The sequence below is a fragment of the Mastomys coucha genome, unplaced genomic scaffold, assembly GCF_008632895.1.
Source record: "Mastomys coucha isolate ucsf_1 unplaced genomic scaffold, UCSF_Mcou_1 pScaffold19, whole genome shotgun sequence".
Lineage (NCBI taxonomy): Eukaryota > Metazoa > Chordata > Mammalia > Rodentia > Muridae > Mastomys > Mastomys coucha.
The window spans coordinates 445,361-464,037 of NW_022196901.1; the positions used below are offsets into that span (position 1 = coordinate 445,361).

The 18,677-nt window shown below is 42.6% G+C and overlaps 2 protein-coding genes and 1 long non-coding RNA gene across 6 annotated transcripts in view; 1 reads left to right on the forward strand and 2 right to left on the reverse strand.

The window, feature by feature from the left end:
* Nucleotides 1-382: 382 nt before the first annotated feature.
* LOC116097447 lies at nt 383-1,341 on the reverse strand. Its single transcript, XR_004121431.1, has 2 exons — nt 1,101-1,341; nt 383-449 (listed from the first exon to the last, which is right to left on the reverse strand). It is a non-coding gene; the product is annotated as an uncharacterized LOC116097447 (long non-coding RNA).
* On the forward strand, nt 1,301-16,911 carry LOC116097446 (EF-hand calcium-binding domain-containing protein 1-like). 2 transcript variants are annotated; one of them, XM_031379922.1, is made up of 6 exons: nt 1,301-1,543; nt 8,506-8,661; nt 9,924-10,028; nt 13,034-13,185; nt 14,737-14,811; nt 16,800-16,911. In XM_031379922.1, exons 1-6 carry the CDS (start codon nt 1,486-1,488, stop codon nt 16,854-16,856), a joined length of 603 nt encoding a protein of 200 aa, XP_031235782.1. In that variant the 5' UTR covers nt 1,301-1,485; the 3' UTR covers nt 16,857-16,911. The 2 variants fall into 2 exon arrangements, with proteins under 2 accessions (XP_031235782.1, XP_031235781.1); XM_031379921.1 differs by having other exon boundaries at nt 14,737-14,841; nt 16,800-16,909.
* The window catches only part of Rbm48 (RNA binding motif protein 48), a 12,611-nt gene continuing 10,472 nt past the window's right edge, over nt 16,539-18,677 (reverse strand). For all 3 annotated transcript variants that reach the window (XM_031379914.1, XM_031379915.1, XM_031379916.1), the window contains one exon: nt 16,539-17,462. In XM_031379914.1, the coding sequence (XP_031235774.1) occupies nt 17,376-17,462 (87 nt within the window). In that variant the 3' untranslated portion in view covers nt 16,539-17,375. The remainder of the gene's footprint in view (nt 17,463-18,677) is intronic.

Consider the following 18,677-nt stretch of genomic DNA (forward strand, 5'->3'; position numbering starts at 1 on the left):
GCCTGTGCCATCAGGCTGGGAATAAAGGTCTGGCCCCAGGTGGGCTTCCTTCTGAAGGTTGGCTCTGGCGTGCCCTTTAGGGACAATCAGACTCACCTGTCCTGTAGTTCTCACAGTCCCTCTTGGAAACAGCTGTCACCCCACTGATGTCTCCAGGGTTTCCCAGAGTGGTGAAAACCATCTAAGTTCTTTCTGGTTTTGCACTGGATAATTCCAGCTGCCAGCAAGGTCCTTTGCACGCACCCACAGCTAGTGACAGCTCTGGTGGCCAGCTACTCTCTGGACTCTGGCAACTCACAGTTGGTTTGAGTAAAAAAAGGAATTTTTTGAACAATCTGCTCTGGGCCACCCATCAGGATCACAGCAGAAACGATACCTTATGCTTTCCATACACGTTTATGCAAAAGATGCAAGGCATGAGAACTCCACTCAGACAAAATCAGAGTTTCCTAGGAGTGGGAGGGGTGAGGGGCAGGGAAGAGAGAAGTGAGAGCTTGTGTTTGTTTTTTGAGACAGGGTTTCTTTGTTTAGCCTTGACTGTCCTGGAACTTGCTCTATAGACCAGGCTGGCCTCGAACTCACAAAGATCTGCCTGCCTCTGCGACTTTAGTGCTGGTGTTAAATGTGTGCACCACTATTGCCCAGCTACCTTCAGGCTTTTAGTGACAAAAACATGTTCCTAGGAGGTTTCTTAAGTTTTCCTGCTTAAAGATACCTAATGTAAGCTAAAAAGTTTAAAGGATATATTATATCACTCTTCCCCCCCAATTTCTTTTCAAAATTGATGTTTATCCAAATGCTAGAAAAGCCTATTGGGTCATTTGTTTGTCACTTTCCTTGAATGTACAAGGGCAGGTTATGGGCTATTCTAGAGTATGACAGCCACAATTTTTAAGAAGCAGCTGTTTGTTAGACTATGGAAGGTAGAAAATAGGTGATTTGGAATGTTGTGTCTTTTTCAGAGTCTGTTGATTGAGACACACATTTCATGGTGTTTGGTGACCCTTGCAGTCTCCTAATAGACATAAAATCAATATTTATGGGGTGTTGCCCCTTATGTTAGTTCCATGGTTATAATGATGTATAAGTTAATAACATACCTTCTCTCCTCCACCAAACCTGCCCTTTTTCTTGGGTGATTTTTATGCGAATTTTACAAACATGGCACATCTCTTAAACAGTGGCACTGTGATAGAGGCCAGAGAGTGATGAAATCTCTAGAAATGTCAGCTCCACACCAGGGCTAGCTTCTTTGGTCACTTGGATTCCTTTGTTTGCTCATAACTGTTTTAGTGCCCAAAAGTATCCAGACTTTATCCAATATGTCCTGAATGCACCTGTTCATCTTCCAACTGAGAACATTCTGTCTGGTTGCTGGGGAGTTGCCATGGCCACATTCTGTTTGGAGTTGAAGTGTTAGTACCAGCTTGGGACACAAGCTTGGAGGTGAACTATTTGGGAAAGCAGTGAGCTGAAGCCACTCTGATGGAGCAGAGGGCTCTGAAGAAGCTGGTGGAACCCATCAGGAAAACTGTCAAGAGCTGTAAGTACTTAGCAGATTCCTAACACTGCTTCAGGACCTTGATTCAGTGAGAGGTTGGTTGATGGATTCGTCAGGATTTATTAGATAAAAAGAGTCTGTTTCTAATGACTTTGTTCATTTAAAAAAAGTACAGCTACACATGGGTGGCCGTGCCTTGAATTCCAGCACTCAGGAGGGAAAAGCAGGTGGATCTCTGAGTTTGAGGCCAGCCTGGTCTACATAGTGAGTTCCTGGACAGCCAGAGCTACATAGTGAGACCCTGTCTCAAAAAAGGGGTGTGAAATGGTGTTAAGTGGCTGAAGAGATGAGTTGGTACATAAAGGACCTGCTATACAGTCTGATAAACCTGAGTTCAGTCTCAAACTGGGAGTGCTAGCTCACACCAGTATTCCTAGCACTTAAAGAGGATAGACACGGGGGCTGGAGAGATGGCTCAGTGGTTTAAGAACACTGACTGCTCTTCTAGAGGTCATGAACTCAAATCCCAGCAACCACATGATGGCTCACAACCATCTGTCATGAGATCTGACGCCCTCTTCTGCTGTGTCTAAAGATAGCTACAGTGTACTTAACATACAATAAATAAATCTTAAAAAAAAAGGGGGGGTAGACACAGAAAGATCAGAAGTTCAAGGTCATCCTCGATTCTATGGAGTTCAAGGCAAACCTGAGCTACAAGAGATACACAATAACAATTTGAGTCTAATAGAGGATCTATCTATCTATACACCATCAGTATAACCAAAAGTGTTGGTAGAGACATACTGCCACCTAGGTGAAGGAAGTCTTAGAGGACAGACTGGATAGTCAGACTTTTCACTCCAACATTAAGATAGAGTGACTAAATGTTGCAGCTCTGAAGTGAAGGGTCCCCTACACAAGTGCTATAACTCTGCTCTAGCAGGGAGTGCTTTCCACAGCGAAAGTGTTATAACTTGAATAGGAGGTGTCCTGGCAGTTGGGAGCCAATGAATACCACAAAGTCACACTGCACAACAAGCCTCATGTGAGGTTTATTGGGAGGGGAAAACCCAGGAGGGTGGCTGCCTCTGCTTGCACAACAGGCAACAGGGAACTAGGCAGAAGCAGAGGTTTCCGGGGTAAGGATTGGATACCTTGCCGAAAGCAAGAGACGCTATGGACTGCATCTCTGATCCACTCCTGGCAAAGGGAGGGAAAAGTTTAATATTTGCCCTTGTGGATCCAAATCTTTGGTTCTTGGTGTTCATGAGTTTTTAATAAATTTCAATCAAGATTTAAAGGCAGGACCATCTCTAGGCATTTGTGAGACAAAACATGCCAGTGTGTGCATAGTTTGCATAAATCTTTCCTAATTAGCTCTGCATGGAAGGTTTAGAAGCTGCACTGCAATAGCAACAATCCAATCACTGCTTTCTCAAGTAAAAAGATATAGAACTTACTGGGCAGTGGTTAGTAAAAGGGATAATACAAGGTGAGCCTAGAAGTATACTGTTCATAGTTCTAGAAGCTGCCAAGTCGAAACCAAGGGAGATTGAATGACCCGCTTTTGAGCTGGTAGGTTATAGGAGTACCAGACACAACCACTTCAGAAAAGGCACCATCTTCCTAAAACTGTCACATTGGAGGGGAGGATTTCAACATATAGCAGGGGGTACCCACTCAAACCATACCACATATATGGCTTTATGTTGACTAATATAAGCATTACTACCCAAGACACATGAGGCAAGACACACTTTACAAAACCAGACCCAAACTGCTAAACAATGAAAGACTGAGGAAAATTGAAAATGCTCACAGATTAGAGGACATTGAGCACTAGCTATGCTATTCTGGACTGGATCTTGACACACTAAAAGGCCTTTAGTGGGAAAGTTGATAAGATACAATTACAGCCTATCATTAGACTAGTATGTAGTGATCAGCTTTGAGCAAGTGCCATAGTTACATAAGCTTCAACTGCATGAAAAGGATATAGGAAGAAAACTCTCTACTCCCTGTGTCTCTTACTTAAATCTGAAACCTCCAAAAAATGTCCAAGCCGGTCAATTATTCATTTAAAGCTTACTTAACTTGGGTGTAGCAGTACACACCTGTCATCCCTGCTCTTGGGAGACTAAGATAGGATCATGAGCTCCACCCCCCCCCCAAAAAAATCCAACCTGTTCATGAATATAGCATCCCTGCATCAGAAAAACCCATCTAGGTGTCTTCTTCCCTCAGGGCAGCTGAATCCCTATATGATCCAGCCTGTCAATTCACTTATAGTGCTCTCTTGACAAATACCCAACAAAGACCATGTGTGCATGGGCTTATCTTGGCTCACAATTTAAGGAGACATGGCAGCAAGCAGGTGAGGCACCTGGTCACATTGCACCTACAGTTGGGAAAGAGATGAACGCTCAGCTTGCCCTTTGGAATGGCACCGCCCACATTTAGGGTGGGCCTTCCCACCTCATTTAACCCAGTCCAAAAATTCATTTGTCTCCTAAGTAGTTCTAGATCCTGTCAAGTTGATGTGTAATGGGGAGACACCTATGTAGTTTGTCGAAGGTATCTACAGCATACCAAAGAACCAAGTCTACCTGGGTGAAACAGTGAGTTTATTTAGGAATGCAGGTGAGGGATCTTACAGGAACATGGTTGACTCAAAGGCAGCTGTCTCACCAAAACACCCATTCTAGTATGGACAGTGACTGAAACCTGCATCCCCTAGTGCTCCTCCCAGAAGCCTTGTTATTTAATAAAGATCCTGTGATACATTGGTTATAGAAGCACCAAAATAATAACATGCTACTGCCATTGCTCTTGGCTTCCAACAGAACTTGATGGTAAGCCCTGTTGCTGAAGACACTCCACACTTTGGTCACAGGACTTAGAGAAATCAGGCTGGAATAGCTGGATGCTTCCTGCTGGCTAGAAGGTTCTATTCAAATTTCAGAGGGTGGAAAGCTATCACCACTCTTAACTAGCTGAGAATATTAAGAGTTACAGTAACAGCTGACCTGATAAGATCTGTCCACTGGTGCAGTAATGGCATGGGAGCTTTGGGGAGAACCATTTTCTAATTGCAGTCAAGGCCTGCTCCAGAGGCTGGGACACATTCCTGGTATTGTGCACTTGATCAAGAGCTGGTGGCAGGGAGATCATAGTACCTAAAGGGAAACCCACTGCTTCCATTTGACTAAGTGGACATGGTCAAACCACTTTCTAACTACTTAATGTTTGCTTAGAATTAGTGCTGTTCTTGGTCTCCATCATAAAAGCTATAGCAATAAGCAGCAGTTATGTAGAGATTCCCAACTGGTCAAAGTTCTGAAATAATCACAATGGACTGCTCAGCTAGGCTCCAGAAGCATTGCATTGCAGGAGTGAAGAGACAGAAGGAATGATGAGTCAGAGGATGGGGGAAGGTGCGTCACAAATGGCATCTTTACATTGCCATTGCACCAATGAACTCGTGTAGCTCTGGTTACCTACACAAGACAAGAGTGAGGCCTATTAACATTTCATCATGGAAAAGGGAAAGGCTCGTGATCCCCCCCCCCCCCGGGACTACTGATAGTTAAAGGCTGGGGAAGGGTATCCCTTTCTTCAGTGGAATAGCCATTGGGAACTACCCATGCGCCTTTGGAGGTAAACAGCCTCGCAGGCAGTGGGGCAGATACACAGGACACGAAAGTGGGAAAACATGGGAGGCTGGGTGAGAGTAATGGCAGATGAGAAAAATTAAAATGTGTTACATACATGAAACTGTCAAAGAACGAAAACAAACATTGGCATCCCAGGTGGTGCACAACTTGCAGGCAGTGGGATAGTCCAATCCCAAATGCCTGTTACCACTTACATAACCTTGGGGAATGGTTTAAAAACAGGTTTCAGGAACTTCCTCAAGACTTCTGCTTCCTGAACCTTGTCAGTTGCATTTTCTTCCTTGGTTTGAGTGACCCTTCCTCCAAGAGGGAATGGTTCAGGTCAGAGGACATGGCAATGTGACAGTTGACAACTGAAATTGCCCTCCCATCATAGGGCCTCATTTTCACTGCTTTAGCAGAAACAGTCATAAAAATCTCATTGTATTCTTTTATTTTTCCTGAGCTAGGGTGTCAATGTGTAGCCATGACTGGCCTGAAACTCTCTCTGTAGACCAACCTGGCCTTGAACTCACAGAAATCTACCTGCCTCTGCCTCCTGAGTGCTGGGATGAAAAGCCTGTATGTCCATACCAGGCAAATTTCACTAATTTTAAAGGAAGGCTTCTTAGACCTCATTTCTCTAGTGAAAAATCAAAGTCACATCGCTGGAGGCAAACACCCATGCCTGTTACGCTAGTACTTGGAAGACTGAGGCAGTAGATCAAGAATTTCAGGCCACCCTGGACTCCATGGTGAGATATTGTCTCAAAAAAAAAAGTGTGTATGTGTGGTGGACAGGTTTTTATGATCTTTTTTTTTTTTCCCCTGAGACTGGGTTTTTCTGTGTAGCCCTGGCTGTCCTGGAACTCACTCTGTAGACCAAGCTGGCCTTGAACTCAGAAATCCGCCTGCCTCTGCCTCTCAACTGCTGGGATTAAGGTTTTTATGATCTTGTAGCAGAATACAAATTGCTGGTCTTCCATTCAAAAAATCATTTCAAAGCCGGGCAGTGGTGGCACATGCCTTTAATCCCAGCCTGGTCTACAGAGTGAGTTCCAGGACTGCCAGGGCTATACAGAGAAACCCTGTCTCGAAAAAGCCAAAACAAAACAAAACAAAAAAAAATTATTTCAAGAATGTATTGTGAAAGTAGTTGTCCTTAAATCCAAGTTTGGTTATCAGCCAGAATTGTTTGGCAAACTTTGCCTTGTCTGTAAGATCTGACAGCATGCCTCAGCATGGGCCCATCTGCTGCCTCAGAATTCAGAAGCTCCAAGCCTTCAAGTTGCCTTGTAGGTAAGTGCCTGGCCCTTCGACAGACTGAGGCCAGGTGACACCTCCACTTTGGATATTAATCACTCAGCACCTTCCCCACTTGAATATCTCTTCCTTTGGTTTTTGATTTACTGTACTTCATTTATTTAATTCTTCACACTTGTTTTAGGTTCTGGAGAGCAAACATGCTAGGCAAGTGCTCTACCACTGAGCCATACCACAGCTCCTTAATGTATCTCTTAACAAGTCGGCAACAGCCTTGAGGGCAGGAGTCTGTCTGTATCTGCTCACTGGCTCATGGGTGTCCTTTAAGACACTGAACAAAACTTAGCTGTTAGATCCTTTTTCAGGGCTGCACTGGTATAGTTGATATTATATTAAGAAACGAGATTTTTATTTGGTCTACAAAATAAATGTTATTAGGCACCTTTGAAATTGCTTATTCTCTATCTAGATTACCAGCCACTATCCTAGGAACAATGTTCTTCAAACCACATAGAACCCCACACATAAATTGAATACTTGCCATACATTTACTGCTGTCTTGTGGGTAACCTAAAATCATCCCAAAGATAGTATTAAAATAGTTCTTTCTCCTCACCTTCTTCCACAAATAGGAAGAAAAAAATTAAAAAAAAAAAAAGACAAGCAGCTTTCACTGTATTTTATTTCTTTCAAGTAACTGTTGAGTCACTGTGGGATTTGACTTTGCTTGGCCCATGGAAAATGGCAGTATTAGTAGGTGTGACCTTGGAGTAGGTATGGCCTTGTTGGAGGAAGTGTGTCACTCGGGTGGGCTTTGATGTCTTATGCACAAGCTTCATTCAGTGTAGAAAAGGGTCTCCTCCTGGCTGCCTTCAAATCAAAATGTTAAAACTCTCGGCTCCTCCAGCACCAAGTCTGTCTGCACACTGCCATGCTTCCCACCATGGTGATAATGGACTGAATCTCTGAAACTGTAAGCCAGCCCCAATTAAATGTTGTCCTTATAAGAGTTGTCTTTGTCCTGGTGTGTCTGCACAGCAATGAAACCCTAATTAAGATGATCCCAGAATTAGACACTCTGAGACTGAAGGAGCTGAGGTCACTCAGGACAGTACTCAGCTGTCCCTAGAAGAAGGCACAGAAGAGTCAAGTCTTAGCAGTTTAGGATAAGAAATGGAAATGGGCTAAAGAAGTGTTTCTGTGTTTAAGAGCACTTGCTGCTCTTGCAGAGGACCCAGGCTCAGTTCCCAGGTGGCTCTCAACCATTTGCAATTAGTTCCCAAGGATCTGGTCCCACCTTCTGGCCTCCAATGGCACTGCACATAGGTGGTACAGATACAAATGCCAGAAGACACCCGTGTATGTAAACACAAAACCAAAGTAAATAAATCTTAATAAAGAAATGGAAACAGCGTCCAGATGCTTAAAGCCTAGTGTCCCCAACCCCAGGCCAAATGCCCAGTTTCCGTCCTGGCAGCACCACAGTCACCTACCTGTGTCTAAACATTACTTCCTTTTTAAATTTTTTTTTTTTTTTGGTTTTTCGAGACAGGGTTTCTCTGTGTAGCCCTGGCTGTCCTGGAACTCACTCTATAGACCAGGCTGGCCTCAAACTCAGAAATCTGCCTGCCTCTGCCTCCCAAGTGCTAGGATTAAAGGCGTGCATCACCACCGCCCAGCCTCCTTTTTAAATTTTTTTAAAAAAATTATTTATGTTTATGAATACACTGTAGCTGTCTTCAGACACACCAGAAGAGGGCATCAGATCCCATTACAGATGGTTGAAAGCCACCATGTAGTTGCTGGGAATTGAACTCAGGACCTCTGGAAGAGCAGTCATTACTCTAAACTACTGAGCCATCTCTGCAACCCTAAATATCACTTTCTAAGTCTGTAATGAACCATGAGTGAGTATTTCAAATTTCCAGTTTGAAGGCTGCAGATCTAGTAGAAATAAAACACTACAGACTACTCAGTAACAACCGCACATCATGCCTGGCCAGCTGGCATCATAACTTAATAGCTGCAATTGCTCTTAAACTCAGTTGTTAAATCTACTACTTATTCTTGCTTCTCATTTTACAGTCAAGAAATCTGAAGTTGAATGTCTCATACAACTTTTCTATAGCTTGGTGGGATGCCCTGTTGGAAAGCTTGATAATACTAGGATGGACCGCAACACTTTTCGAGGAGTCCTGCAGAACATATTCGGAATGACTAATGATTTGTTGATGAATAGGGGTAAGAAGTCACAACAAACTAAAATGTGCAAGCCCAAAACTGAATTGGCGTGCATGTCCTCTTCACAAGACTGGACTTAGAATGACACACTGGAGAGGAATAACTGTGGTAGGAGAGTGTTGGAAACAGAACCCAGGATGATTGTGAGGACAATCTCTAATACAAACCCACTAAGGACTTTGTAGCTCACAGCAGGGGAGTTTTGAAAGATAATTACCACTGGATTAAAGAATCTAGTATTTTTTAAGGATAAACAACTTAGGATTTTTAGCCATGAAAGTACACACCATAGATGTGAATCATGAAAGTACACACCACCAATGTAAATCATTAATTGGCTTTTTTTCCCCTTCATAGAAGTGTGTCAGTACAAAAAAATGGTGACTCCTTATAGTCAGATATCTAAAACAGGAAAGGATTAGTGTACCCAGTTAGGTTCTGTACATTTTGATAAGATTTGACACATGCAGGCCCCTGAAAATCATCACCATAATCGAAATATAAATATATCCCTCATCTCAAAAGACAAATTACATTTGAAGTTTTCTATAGGATAAAGTTTCATGGATAACTTTAAAAATTAGGCTGAGCCAGGCAATGGTGGCGCATGCCTTTAATCCCAGCACTTGGGAGGCAGAGGCAGGTGAATTTCTGAGTTTGAGGCCAGCCTGGTCTACAGAGTGAGTTCCAGGACAGCCAGGGCTATACAGAGAAACCCTGTCTCAAAAAATGAATAAATCAATCAATCAATCAAACAAACAAACAAATATTGGGCTGGGAAGACAGCTCAGCAGATAAAGTGGGAGAGAGCCAGTTCCACCGGCTGTCCTTTGATCTCTGACTAACATATTTGTGTACACACACACACACACACACACACACACACACACACTTGCACACACTAGGAATTTACTTTGAAATATTGTGAGTGTTCTACAACAGATTTTTTTCTATCACTTTTTTTCACTTTTTATTTTTAAAAATTAAAATTATCTCATTAATTAGCTCCAAGGATTTTCTTGACCATAATAACTATATAAAACATCACAAATGAAGACTTATTGCTCATTGTGTGGAATGACTCTCCTGATGTAAACATATAGGGGAAAAAAACCCACATTTCCAGTAATTCAGATTCTTTCAAAAGACAACACCAACACACCCCCCCCTCAATTTGTAAGAAAAATTCTATCTAAACAGGGGGCGGGCATTCTAAGACAATTACAGCTACAATACACTTACAGATTCTTTTTCTCTTTCAGTGTTCTTTGTATTTGACAAAGATGGTGATAGCTATGTAAATTTACAAGAGTGGATTAAAGGCTTGGCAGTGTTTCTCCGAGGGACTTTTGAAGAGAAGATGAGATGTAAGAAGGGGGTTATGGCTGGGTGCTATGCCCATCAATCCTGTGTTCCATATGCTAAGGCAGCTATCACTGCAAAAAGGACAGGAGAGAGTTTAAGATAACTAGGAGTAATCATAGCCCTGGAACATAGATTCAGGTCTACCCAAATTCCACATCCTGATGTGGCAACAATTTTGTGAAGTTTCTGTAATAACAAGGCAACACTTTTAAAATCAGTTGGTGACAATATCAGGTGTATGGTCACAGCATGGCAGGGACCTGTTCCAGGCCTTTTGTGCTATCCGATGGCATTCTCAGCTTCTGGGCTGCTGGAAACACTCCAAATGATTTATCCATAGTCATGAGGATGTTAGGTCTCATGCGGAGGTGGAAAATAAATGGCCGTTTAAAGGGGCTTTTCAGTTCCTGCCTCAGGGGACAGGTGGGCGCTGGAGAGATGGCTCAGCGGTTAGGAGCACTGGCTGCTCTTCCAGAGGTCCTGATTCGATTTCCAGCAATCACATGGTGGTTCACAACCATCTGAAATGGGATCTGATGCCCTCTTCTGGTGTGTCTGAAAACAGCCACAGTGTACTCACTTACATAAATGTATTTAAAAAAAAAAAAAGAGTAAGAAAAACCCCAGAAAACCTACATGTGACCCATTTCCTTTACTGAGCCTAGAATGCGTAGCTGTCATTAGAGTGTTTGGCTACAGCCTCAGTTAAGAGCAGCCCTAAGGTCAGGGTGTGACTCTGATCAGCTGACCAGGCTAAGGGTCGGCTTCTGGGCTCAGCAGGAAGCAGGCCTTGAGGTTGGGTCATGCCTGTGTTACACTGGGGTCATTTGTTTTCTTTTCACTGAAGAAAATATGCACTACACTACAGGAAAGCAAGGACGATGCTCAACACACCCTAATAGCCAACACAGTAATATCCTGGTCTTTAGAACGGAGGAGGAGTGGGAGGTAAAAGAACACGGAAGACAATTCAAGCCCAATGAGAGAGTTGTAAATAGGAGGAACACTGAGCATTGGGAAGCTTGTCCTGATCCACACTTCTCCCCAGCAAAAGCTCTAGTCCGCCCCACTCCACCCCTCCCCTCCTGCTCTCCCTCTGCTGCCTGCAGCCAAGGAAATATCCATCCTGTGTGCTTTACTGCTGCTGTAGCTCTGGTCTGCCCCGCTCACTACCCTGCTCCCAGCTCCCCCGCGCTGTCATTCCCATCTCCACCAAGGTAATATCCATTTCTTATGCTCCACTCCAGCTGTCAGGATAACCTGTATAGAAGTCTGGAAACAGAATTAAAAATCATTTTAGACACCAGTTGTCAGGGGAACAAACTGCCTAGATTATCCATTTACTTAAGAAAAGCCCGCAGAGTTCTTCGTAGTTGAGCAAATTTGCATCTCTTTTGCACTTTCACTTGAATTTTGATTTGGGACACTGAAAAGGAAGATGCCTGGAGAACAGAGAGAATACGGTGCTTGCAGCTTTCCCAGAGGACCCCAGTTCGATTCACAGCACCCACACTGGGTTGCTCACAACTGCCTGTAATCTAGCTCTGGGGAATTTAAAACCCTCTGTATTCTGGCCTCTGTAGGTACTTGTGCCAACATGGAATACACTCACATAGACGCATACATATGATTTCCTAAAAAAATATTTCTAAGCTGAAGGTATCTTAACCTTCCTATAACAGCGTTTTGAATAGTCAAATTGCTGACAGTTAATAACTTTTCATGAGGTAATACAGATAGTTTCCACTCTCCGGGGTCTGGGATTGTAGTGCTGGGGACTGAAACCAGGGCCTCACACGGTTTAAAGCACCAACTCTAACCCATCTTCCACTCTACTCCATCTCACAAAGTCTCACTGAGGATCGGACAGCTGTGTCAAGGTCCCTGTGGGAATACAGATTACTGGGAGACATAGTTGTGTGGCTGAGTAGAGCTACATGGTTAAATAGATGACTCTGAGGAGGATGTGTCTTCTCCAGTGCCACTTCCTAAGCCTTCTTACACATTTTAGGAGTTCATGTAGGGAACACGGTTTTCTATGGGAGGCTTGTTCTTCAACATGTATGTTATGCTGTGAAGTGGAAGAATTTAACAGAGATATGCAACTCATCGGACACTCGAGTTTATTTTTTTGGTGTTTGCCAAAACATTTAACTAGACTATTAATAAACTCCAGAAAAGTTACTTCACTGCCACCTTCCCAGGATATGAGTAAGGTCATCTGAGGTGGAAGAGAGGAAAGTTACTCTCAGAGTGAGGTTTGAACATAGGGCAGAAGGGTAGACCCCAAGTAGCTTACCTCATTCATTCTCTAAATGTGTGTGTGTGTAAACCATTTTCCAAAGATACAAAAAAGTATATGGTTCATATTTATAGTCTATATGCAGAAAATACAAACATACTACACACTTAAACACACATATATAAGCATACAAACAAAAGTAGGTCAATACAAATCCACCTCCTTTACCGCAGTTTGCTATCATTTTCAAACTCCAAATCCAGGAACTGTGAGCTGTTCTTTGACCTGCCAAGGGGTACGTCTTAGGGTTTCCATAGAGACACCATGTCCAAGGCAACTCTTATAAAGAGCAACATTTAATTGAAGCTGGCTTTCTGGTTCTGCGGTTCAGTCCATTATTGTCATCTAGGCAGGCATGGTGCTGGAGGAGCTAAGAGTTCTACATCTTGTTCTGAAGGCAAACAGAAAAATGGCTTCCAGGAGGGTCTAGAAGGAGGGCCTTAAAACCTACCCCCACAGTAGTGACGCACCTCCAGCAAAGCCACACCTCCTAGTAGCACCACTCACTCCCTGGGACAAGCACATTCAAACCACCACATAGTATTTCATTGTATGGAAACAAATTTAACAAGAAGCTCTCTGTCATAAAACTTCTGCCATATAATGGATCAGATCAGTAATTGTATATTTACCCTTTATTATCTTATGCTGAAATGACTAATGATATTTTGTTTGTTCAATTTTTGATCCCTACGCCTTATAAAGTCTGTTTTGAAGTTTATTATTTAAGTGGAGATGCTTACATTTCCCGAGAAAAAATTTTTGACATGTTGAAGAGTAGTCTCTTCCAGCACTCTCCTGAAGAAGAGAATGAAGAAGGCATAAAGGATTTGGTAGAAATAAGCCTGAAGAAGATGGTAAGCCTGGGCACCACGCGGCGTTCATGGAGGTATCTGCTGCATTAAGGCTACGTGTGGAGCGAGCAATGGCCGCTTCTCTGCGATGAGCAACTTTCCTGTGGGCAGTTCTCACTTGCTTTCTCTTTGATTTTCTATTCTACCCATTACCCACAACAATGCTTGAGCAATAGACAAGGGATGGCCTCCTGACTAAATAATCATTACGTAAAATAAATGTCAGTTTAATTATTTTAGAAAGCATGATAGTGATATCAGTAGAAGCTTATTAATTTGGGAAGGGGCTCGATTCACTAGATGGAAAACTGCGTGCTACCTTCTGTCTTCACGACCACATTCTTCCAGTCTACCAAGTGCTCATCTCAGCAAAGATAACAGCACAAACCATTTGAGCCTTAGAGAGTGCTGACTGTAGAGCAGGCCTTCAGGGCCCTCTCTAGCATTCGTGCATTTTATCCACAGAATGATTACCTCCACTTTGCAGATGAGAAAAACCGAAGCACAGAAATCATGGTGCAGAATTTATCTATCAATACAGCCTTACAGTAGTGGCTGCTTATACAGGAATAGTGGCGTCCACTCTTATGAGGACCCTAAACTGTTTTGAGTGAGGTTCTGTGAATCCAGGGCAGGCCCAACTAACCACTGACGTTACTCAGAGGCTGAGAGAAGAAAAATTTGGCATGATGGTGCCTGCCTGCAATTCCAGCACTTGGATGTCTGAGGATTGCAAGTTCAAGACCAGCTGGGGCCACACCGTGAACCTGTCTGTGTCTCTGTTCTCTCTGTGTGAGAGTATGTCTTTTAGAAGCCCTAGCTACTGCTCAGGCTGAGTGCAGATGCCTTTTCCACAAGTTGCTCCCAGATTCCGTTCTGGGACGGAAATGGTAATGCCAATGCACCTTATTCTGATGGGCACTTATACTTTCCTCTAAATTATATTCTAAACTTATGTACAAAAATGAAAAATCAAGGTCATCTTCTGCAATCTGAAGTAGCCGTCTAAGGCATTTGTAGTTCACATATAGATTCCCCCTTCCCTGCACTCTACACAACATACTTTTTTTTTTTTTTTCCGAGACAGGGTTTCTCTGTGTAGCCCTGGCTGTCCTGGAACTCACTCTGTAGACCAGGCTGGCTTTGAACTCAGAAATCCACCTGCCTCTGCCTCCCAAGCGCTGGGATTAAAGGTGTCCGCCACCACCACCTGGCAATAAGAGGCCTTTTGAGGAATAAAATTATGCTAAAAAGAATCTGAGACATATTACACTTATTTAATTGCAAAGAGGGCAGTAGGTTTATATAGTTCCCCCATATTTTGCATTATTCCCCAATTCCAGTGTGTGTAATTGACAGGGCTACATTGTGTATAGCTAAGGTGACTCTGGTTAGAATAAATCAGTGACTTCTATTCTAAATCCCCATAGATTTGTGTAAATAATGTCTTCAGGAGAATGAGCTGATAGTTTTTCTTAGCAGTCTAGATAGCTAGTTTTCCATGGTAAACTTAAAAGACTTTATCATTCATCCCTAAATCACCTTTCTCTCTAGGATTATGACAATGATGGCAAGATCTCTTTTGCAGACTTTGAAAAAGCAGTGAAAAAAGATGGACTTTTGTTGGAGGTATTTGGACCATGTTTACCAGATGCAAAGGTGGAGTTACAAATACTAAGAGCTTAAAGTAGATGAGGGAAACCTTTTATTAAAAGTGTAGAACGTGTGTGTGTGTGTGTGTGTGTGTGTGTCCTGGATAGTTTTATGTCAACATGACACAAGCTAGAGTCATCTGAAAGCAGGGAACCTCAGCTGAGAAAATGTCTCCATAAGGTCCAGCTGTAGGGCATTTCTCAGTGATTGATGGAAGAGGGCCAAGACCATTGTAGATGGTGTTGCCCCTGGGCTGGTGGTCCTGGGTTCTGTAAGAACACAGACTGGGCAAGCCATGAGAGCAAGCTAGTAGCAGCACCATCCCAAGGCCTCTGCCTCAGCTCCTCCCTCTGAGATCCTGCTCTGTTTGAGTTCCTGTCCTGATTTCCTTCAGTGATGGCTTAAGGATGTGGAAGCAAGTGTAAGCCAATGGACCCTTCTCTCCCCAGCTTGCTTTTGGGCATGGTGTCTCATCATAGCAGTAGTAACCCAATCTAGGACAAGCCACAATGTTTGTGTGGAGGTCAGAGGACAATTTGTAGGAATCTGTTCTCTCTTCCCACCACCTGGATCCCAGGGAACTGAACTCAAGTAGTCAGGTTTCAAAGCAAATGCTTTTACACACTGAGACATCTCACTGGCCCAATTAAGGAAAAATTTTAAAGGATTAGAAAATAATACACAATAGCCTCTTACCTTGGTAGCTTCAGCCCATTGCCAAATTGAAGGCAATCATAAAGTCATTAGTCTCATTCCAGTTCGGGCTAGGTGACATTACTGACTATGTCAGTTATTATAGCTAAAAGACTTTGACTTGTTACCTCTTTGGCTATACATAATTCCTGTCTTCTGTAAGTATGGAGACACACTTTACCAAACCCAAGCCAGAGTATCTTATCTTACTCACATGATAGAACACTGAATAACGAATAGGTTGAGCAAGTATATAAAGTGCTAGAACCATGACCTCTTCCAGTCAACCAATGTGTAAACAGCTTTTAATCTGAGGCGATAAATGGCTGATGGGAGAGACAGCTCAGTTACTGCAGGGCTTCCCAGTAAGCAGAAAGCCCAATCTCAATTCACAACACTCATGTAAAAAGCTGGGCATGGTGGGGTGTGCTTGTAATCCCAGCACTGAGGAGGCAGAGAGGCAGGAGGATCCTGGGACTTCTTAGCTAGCCAGCGTAGCCTAATTGGCAGGTGCCAGGCCCCACATTGACACTGCAGTGTGGTCTATGTACCTTCACTGCTGGGAATGCCTACAGAAGCCCCCTGCTTCCTCTTTCTCCTTCCCTGCTTGACACGGCACATGCTTCCTTCTTTACTCTCATGGCCACTCCTGTGTATGTTGGTGAAGGTGAGTCATCAAACACTCTTCTCACACTCACAGACCAGGGCCCTGACGTACAGAGAGACACACTCAGCACTTTGTATCTGAGTGGCCTGATTCGCATAACGTTTGTTCTGCCCGGCTCTGTGTGTCATAGGCCATTAATATGTGTCATTTACCTGTGATTTCAGCACAGCCATCTGTGTACTCATCTCTCATGCATGCAGAACCTAACCCCTGGAAAGCCATGCTGGCAAAGCTGATCAGTTTACCATGGCCACAGAAGCAAACCTTACTCCACATGGCCAGATACAATTCACTGAAGGAAGCCCCCTAAGGACGAGAAATGACATGCACATAGCACACAGTGTAGCATGTGCCTTCTCAGTTTATTTTTTCCCAGAAAAGAAAATGGAAATAGCCTGACAAAATTACATGGTGGTACACTGACAGAAGTACAAGTACAGATATGCTGACAATGTAGAAATCTAGAATTTCCAAAATTAGCTTTTACATCAGCATAGTCGATGTAAGTTAATCTTAGAAGTTACATTATGTTTGTTTCTTTTTTTAAAAAGTGTTTCTAATATTGACTTTGTTCTAACATTTTATTGACATTTTTTCTTTACAGACCTGCTTTCATTTTGAAGCCATGGTATTCAAAAACAATCCCCCTGCTAGTTTTTGAACACAAATTGCTCAATACTTGAATTAAAATGAGACTCTGATTGCCTTTATTTGCATTACCTATTTTTATATTTGTTTCGATCGATTTATATATTTTGTGAACTAATATGGTATGAAAAGAACAGTCTCCAGGACAGCCAGGGCTATACAGAGAAACCCTGTCTCGAAAAACCAAAAAAAAAAAAAAAAAAAAAAAAAAAAAAAAAAAAGAAAAGAACAGTCTCTGCCACACTGCGTGTAGATTCAAGAAAGATGGAAACATTTGCAAACAGTTTAAGAGAAAAAACTTTAAACAGCAGTAGTAAGATGTCTGAAAGAATTAAAATGGGCCAGACATGAAAAAGAATCTCTCCAGAACACACCAATGTAGCTGAGAGAGGCACACACCCTGTAATCCCAGCACTCAGGGGCCGAGGCCCAAGGCCAGCCTGGCCTACATAGTGAGTTCCAGAGCAGCAGATCTCTATTCAGTGAGACCCTGATTCAAAAGAAAAGGCAAGACTAACTCCTTTCTGGCAAGCTATATTCTTCTTCTTTGTTTTTGTGGGTGACTTGAACACATGTCTTTTATATTGTCCTCTGGAGGCTTTGGCACAGATGAAATCACCTGGTGTAAAGAGAAAAGAGAATCACTAAGCAGCTGACAGCAACAGTTAGTAAAAATTGGGACAGAAATGAGTGACATTTAGATTAAAAGAACAACACATAGAACCAACCAAATAAGGACTTGGTTCCTTTCAAATGTAAGATTAACAACCTAAGAGGGAAGGAAGGGGGCGGGAGAGAAAGAACAAACACATGACAACTGACCCGTCAACCAACCAACCAACCAACTGACACAAACACCAGGAAGGTTAAAACAGATTCTAGTAAAATGAAGAGAATCATTTGGGAATTCTTTAAAAGAAATGGATGAACTCCTAGGCATACTGATGGACCAGCCTGACCCACCTTAAGATCAGAAGCCATCTTGTTACAAGGTCAAAATAAATTCATTCCTGTTTTCTGGAAACTTGGGTTTGACCATGCCTTGGCTCATTTTCTAGAATTTGACATGTTCCACACACTATACACCTATCTCCACCTCGACTAGATGTTCTGCCAAATTCCTATATAATCTAGTCTTGCGGATCTTAAGCTATATAAATCCCACTTTCTTCTATGTTCAATGCTATTCTTTCAATTCCCACTAGGGAAACAGCCCTGTCTGACAGAAAATAAAGCTTGCTTAATTTGACAAAAAAAAAAAAGGCTGGGCAGTGGAGTTAACAAGATGCGACCTATTAAAATTAACTCAAGAAGATTCACACAATTTAAATAATCCATGATTAAAGCATCAATAAAAATCCCAGGAAAAGTCAAGCCCAATGGATTCACTGCTGAATCCCACTAATATTTAAAGAGAGGCTATACCAATGCTCCTCAAACTAGGTTAGAAAGCAGAAGAGTAAGAAAGGAACATTACCTGACAAATTCTATGAAGCCAGCATCACCCTGATCATAAGTCATACAGCATACAACAAGAAAACCATAGCTCAATTCCTCTCATCAACATGTAAATAAAAATTCTTGATACATATTGCAAGTTGAATAGAAGAACACATTAAGATCATAAAACCATGACTAAGTCAGTTTCACTCCAAAATTCCCAGGAAGGTCCCACATAGGTAAATCAATAAATATAGCATATAGCCTCAAAAACAGAAACTATATCTCAGTAGACAATCAGAGGAGACACAGCATCTCTTTTGATATCAGGAATAGAGACAAAAATGTCCACTCTTTCCACTCTTATTCAATATGGTACTGTGAGTCTAAGCCA

Coding starts and splice junctions, on each gene's coding strand:
- LOC116097446 (XM_031379921.1), top strand. CDS start 1,486: ATGGAGCAGAGGGCTCTGAAGAAGCTGGTGGAACCCATCAGGAAAACT. Junction 10,029..13,033: donor TTTTGAAGAGAAGATGAGAT/GTAAGAAGGGGG, acceptor CGCCTTATAAAG/TCTGTTTTGAAGTTTATTAT. Junction 14,842..16,799: donor CATGTTTACCAGATGCAAAG/GTGGAGTTACAA, acceptor TTTTCTTTACAG/ACCTGCTTTCATTTTGAAGC.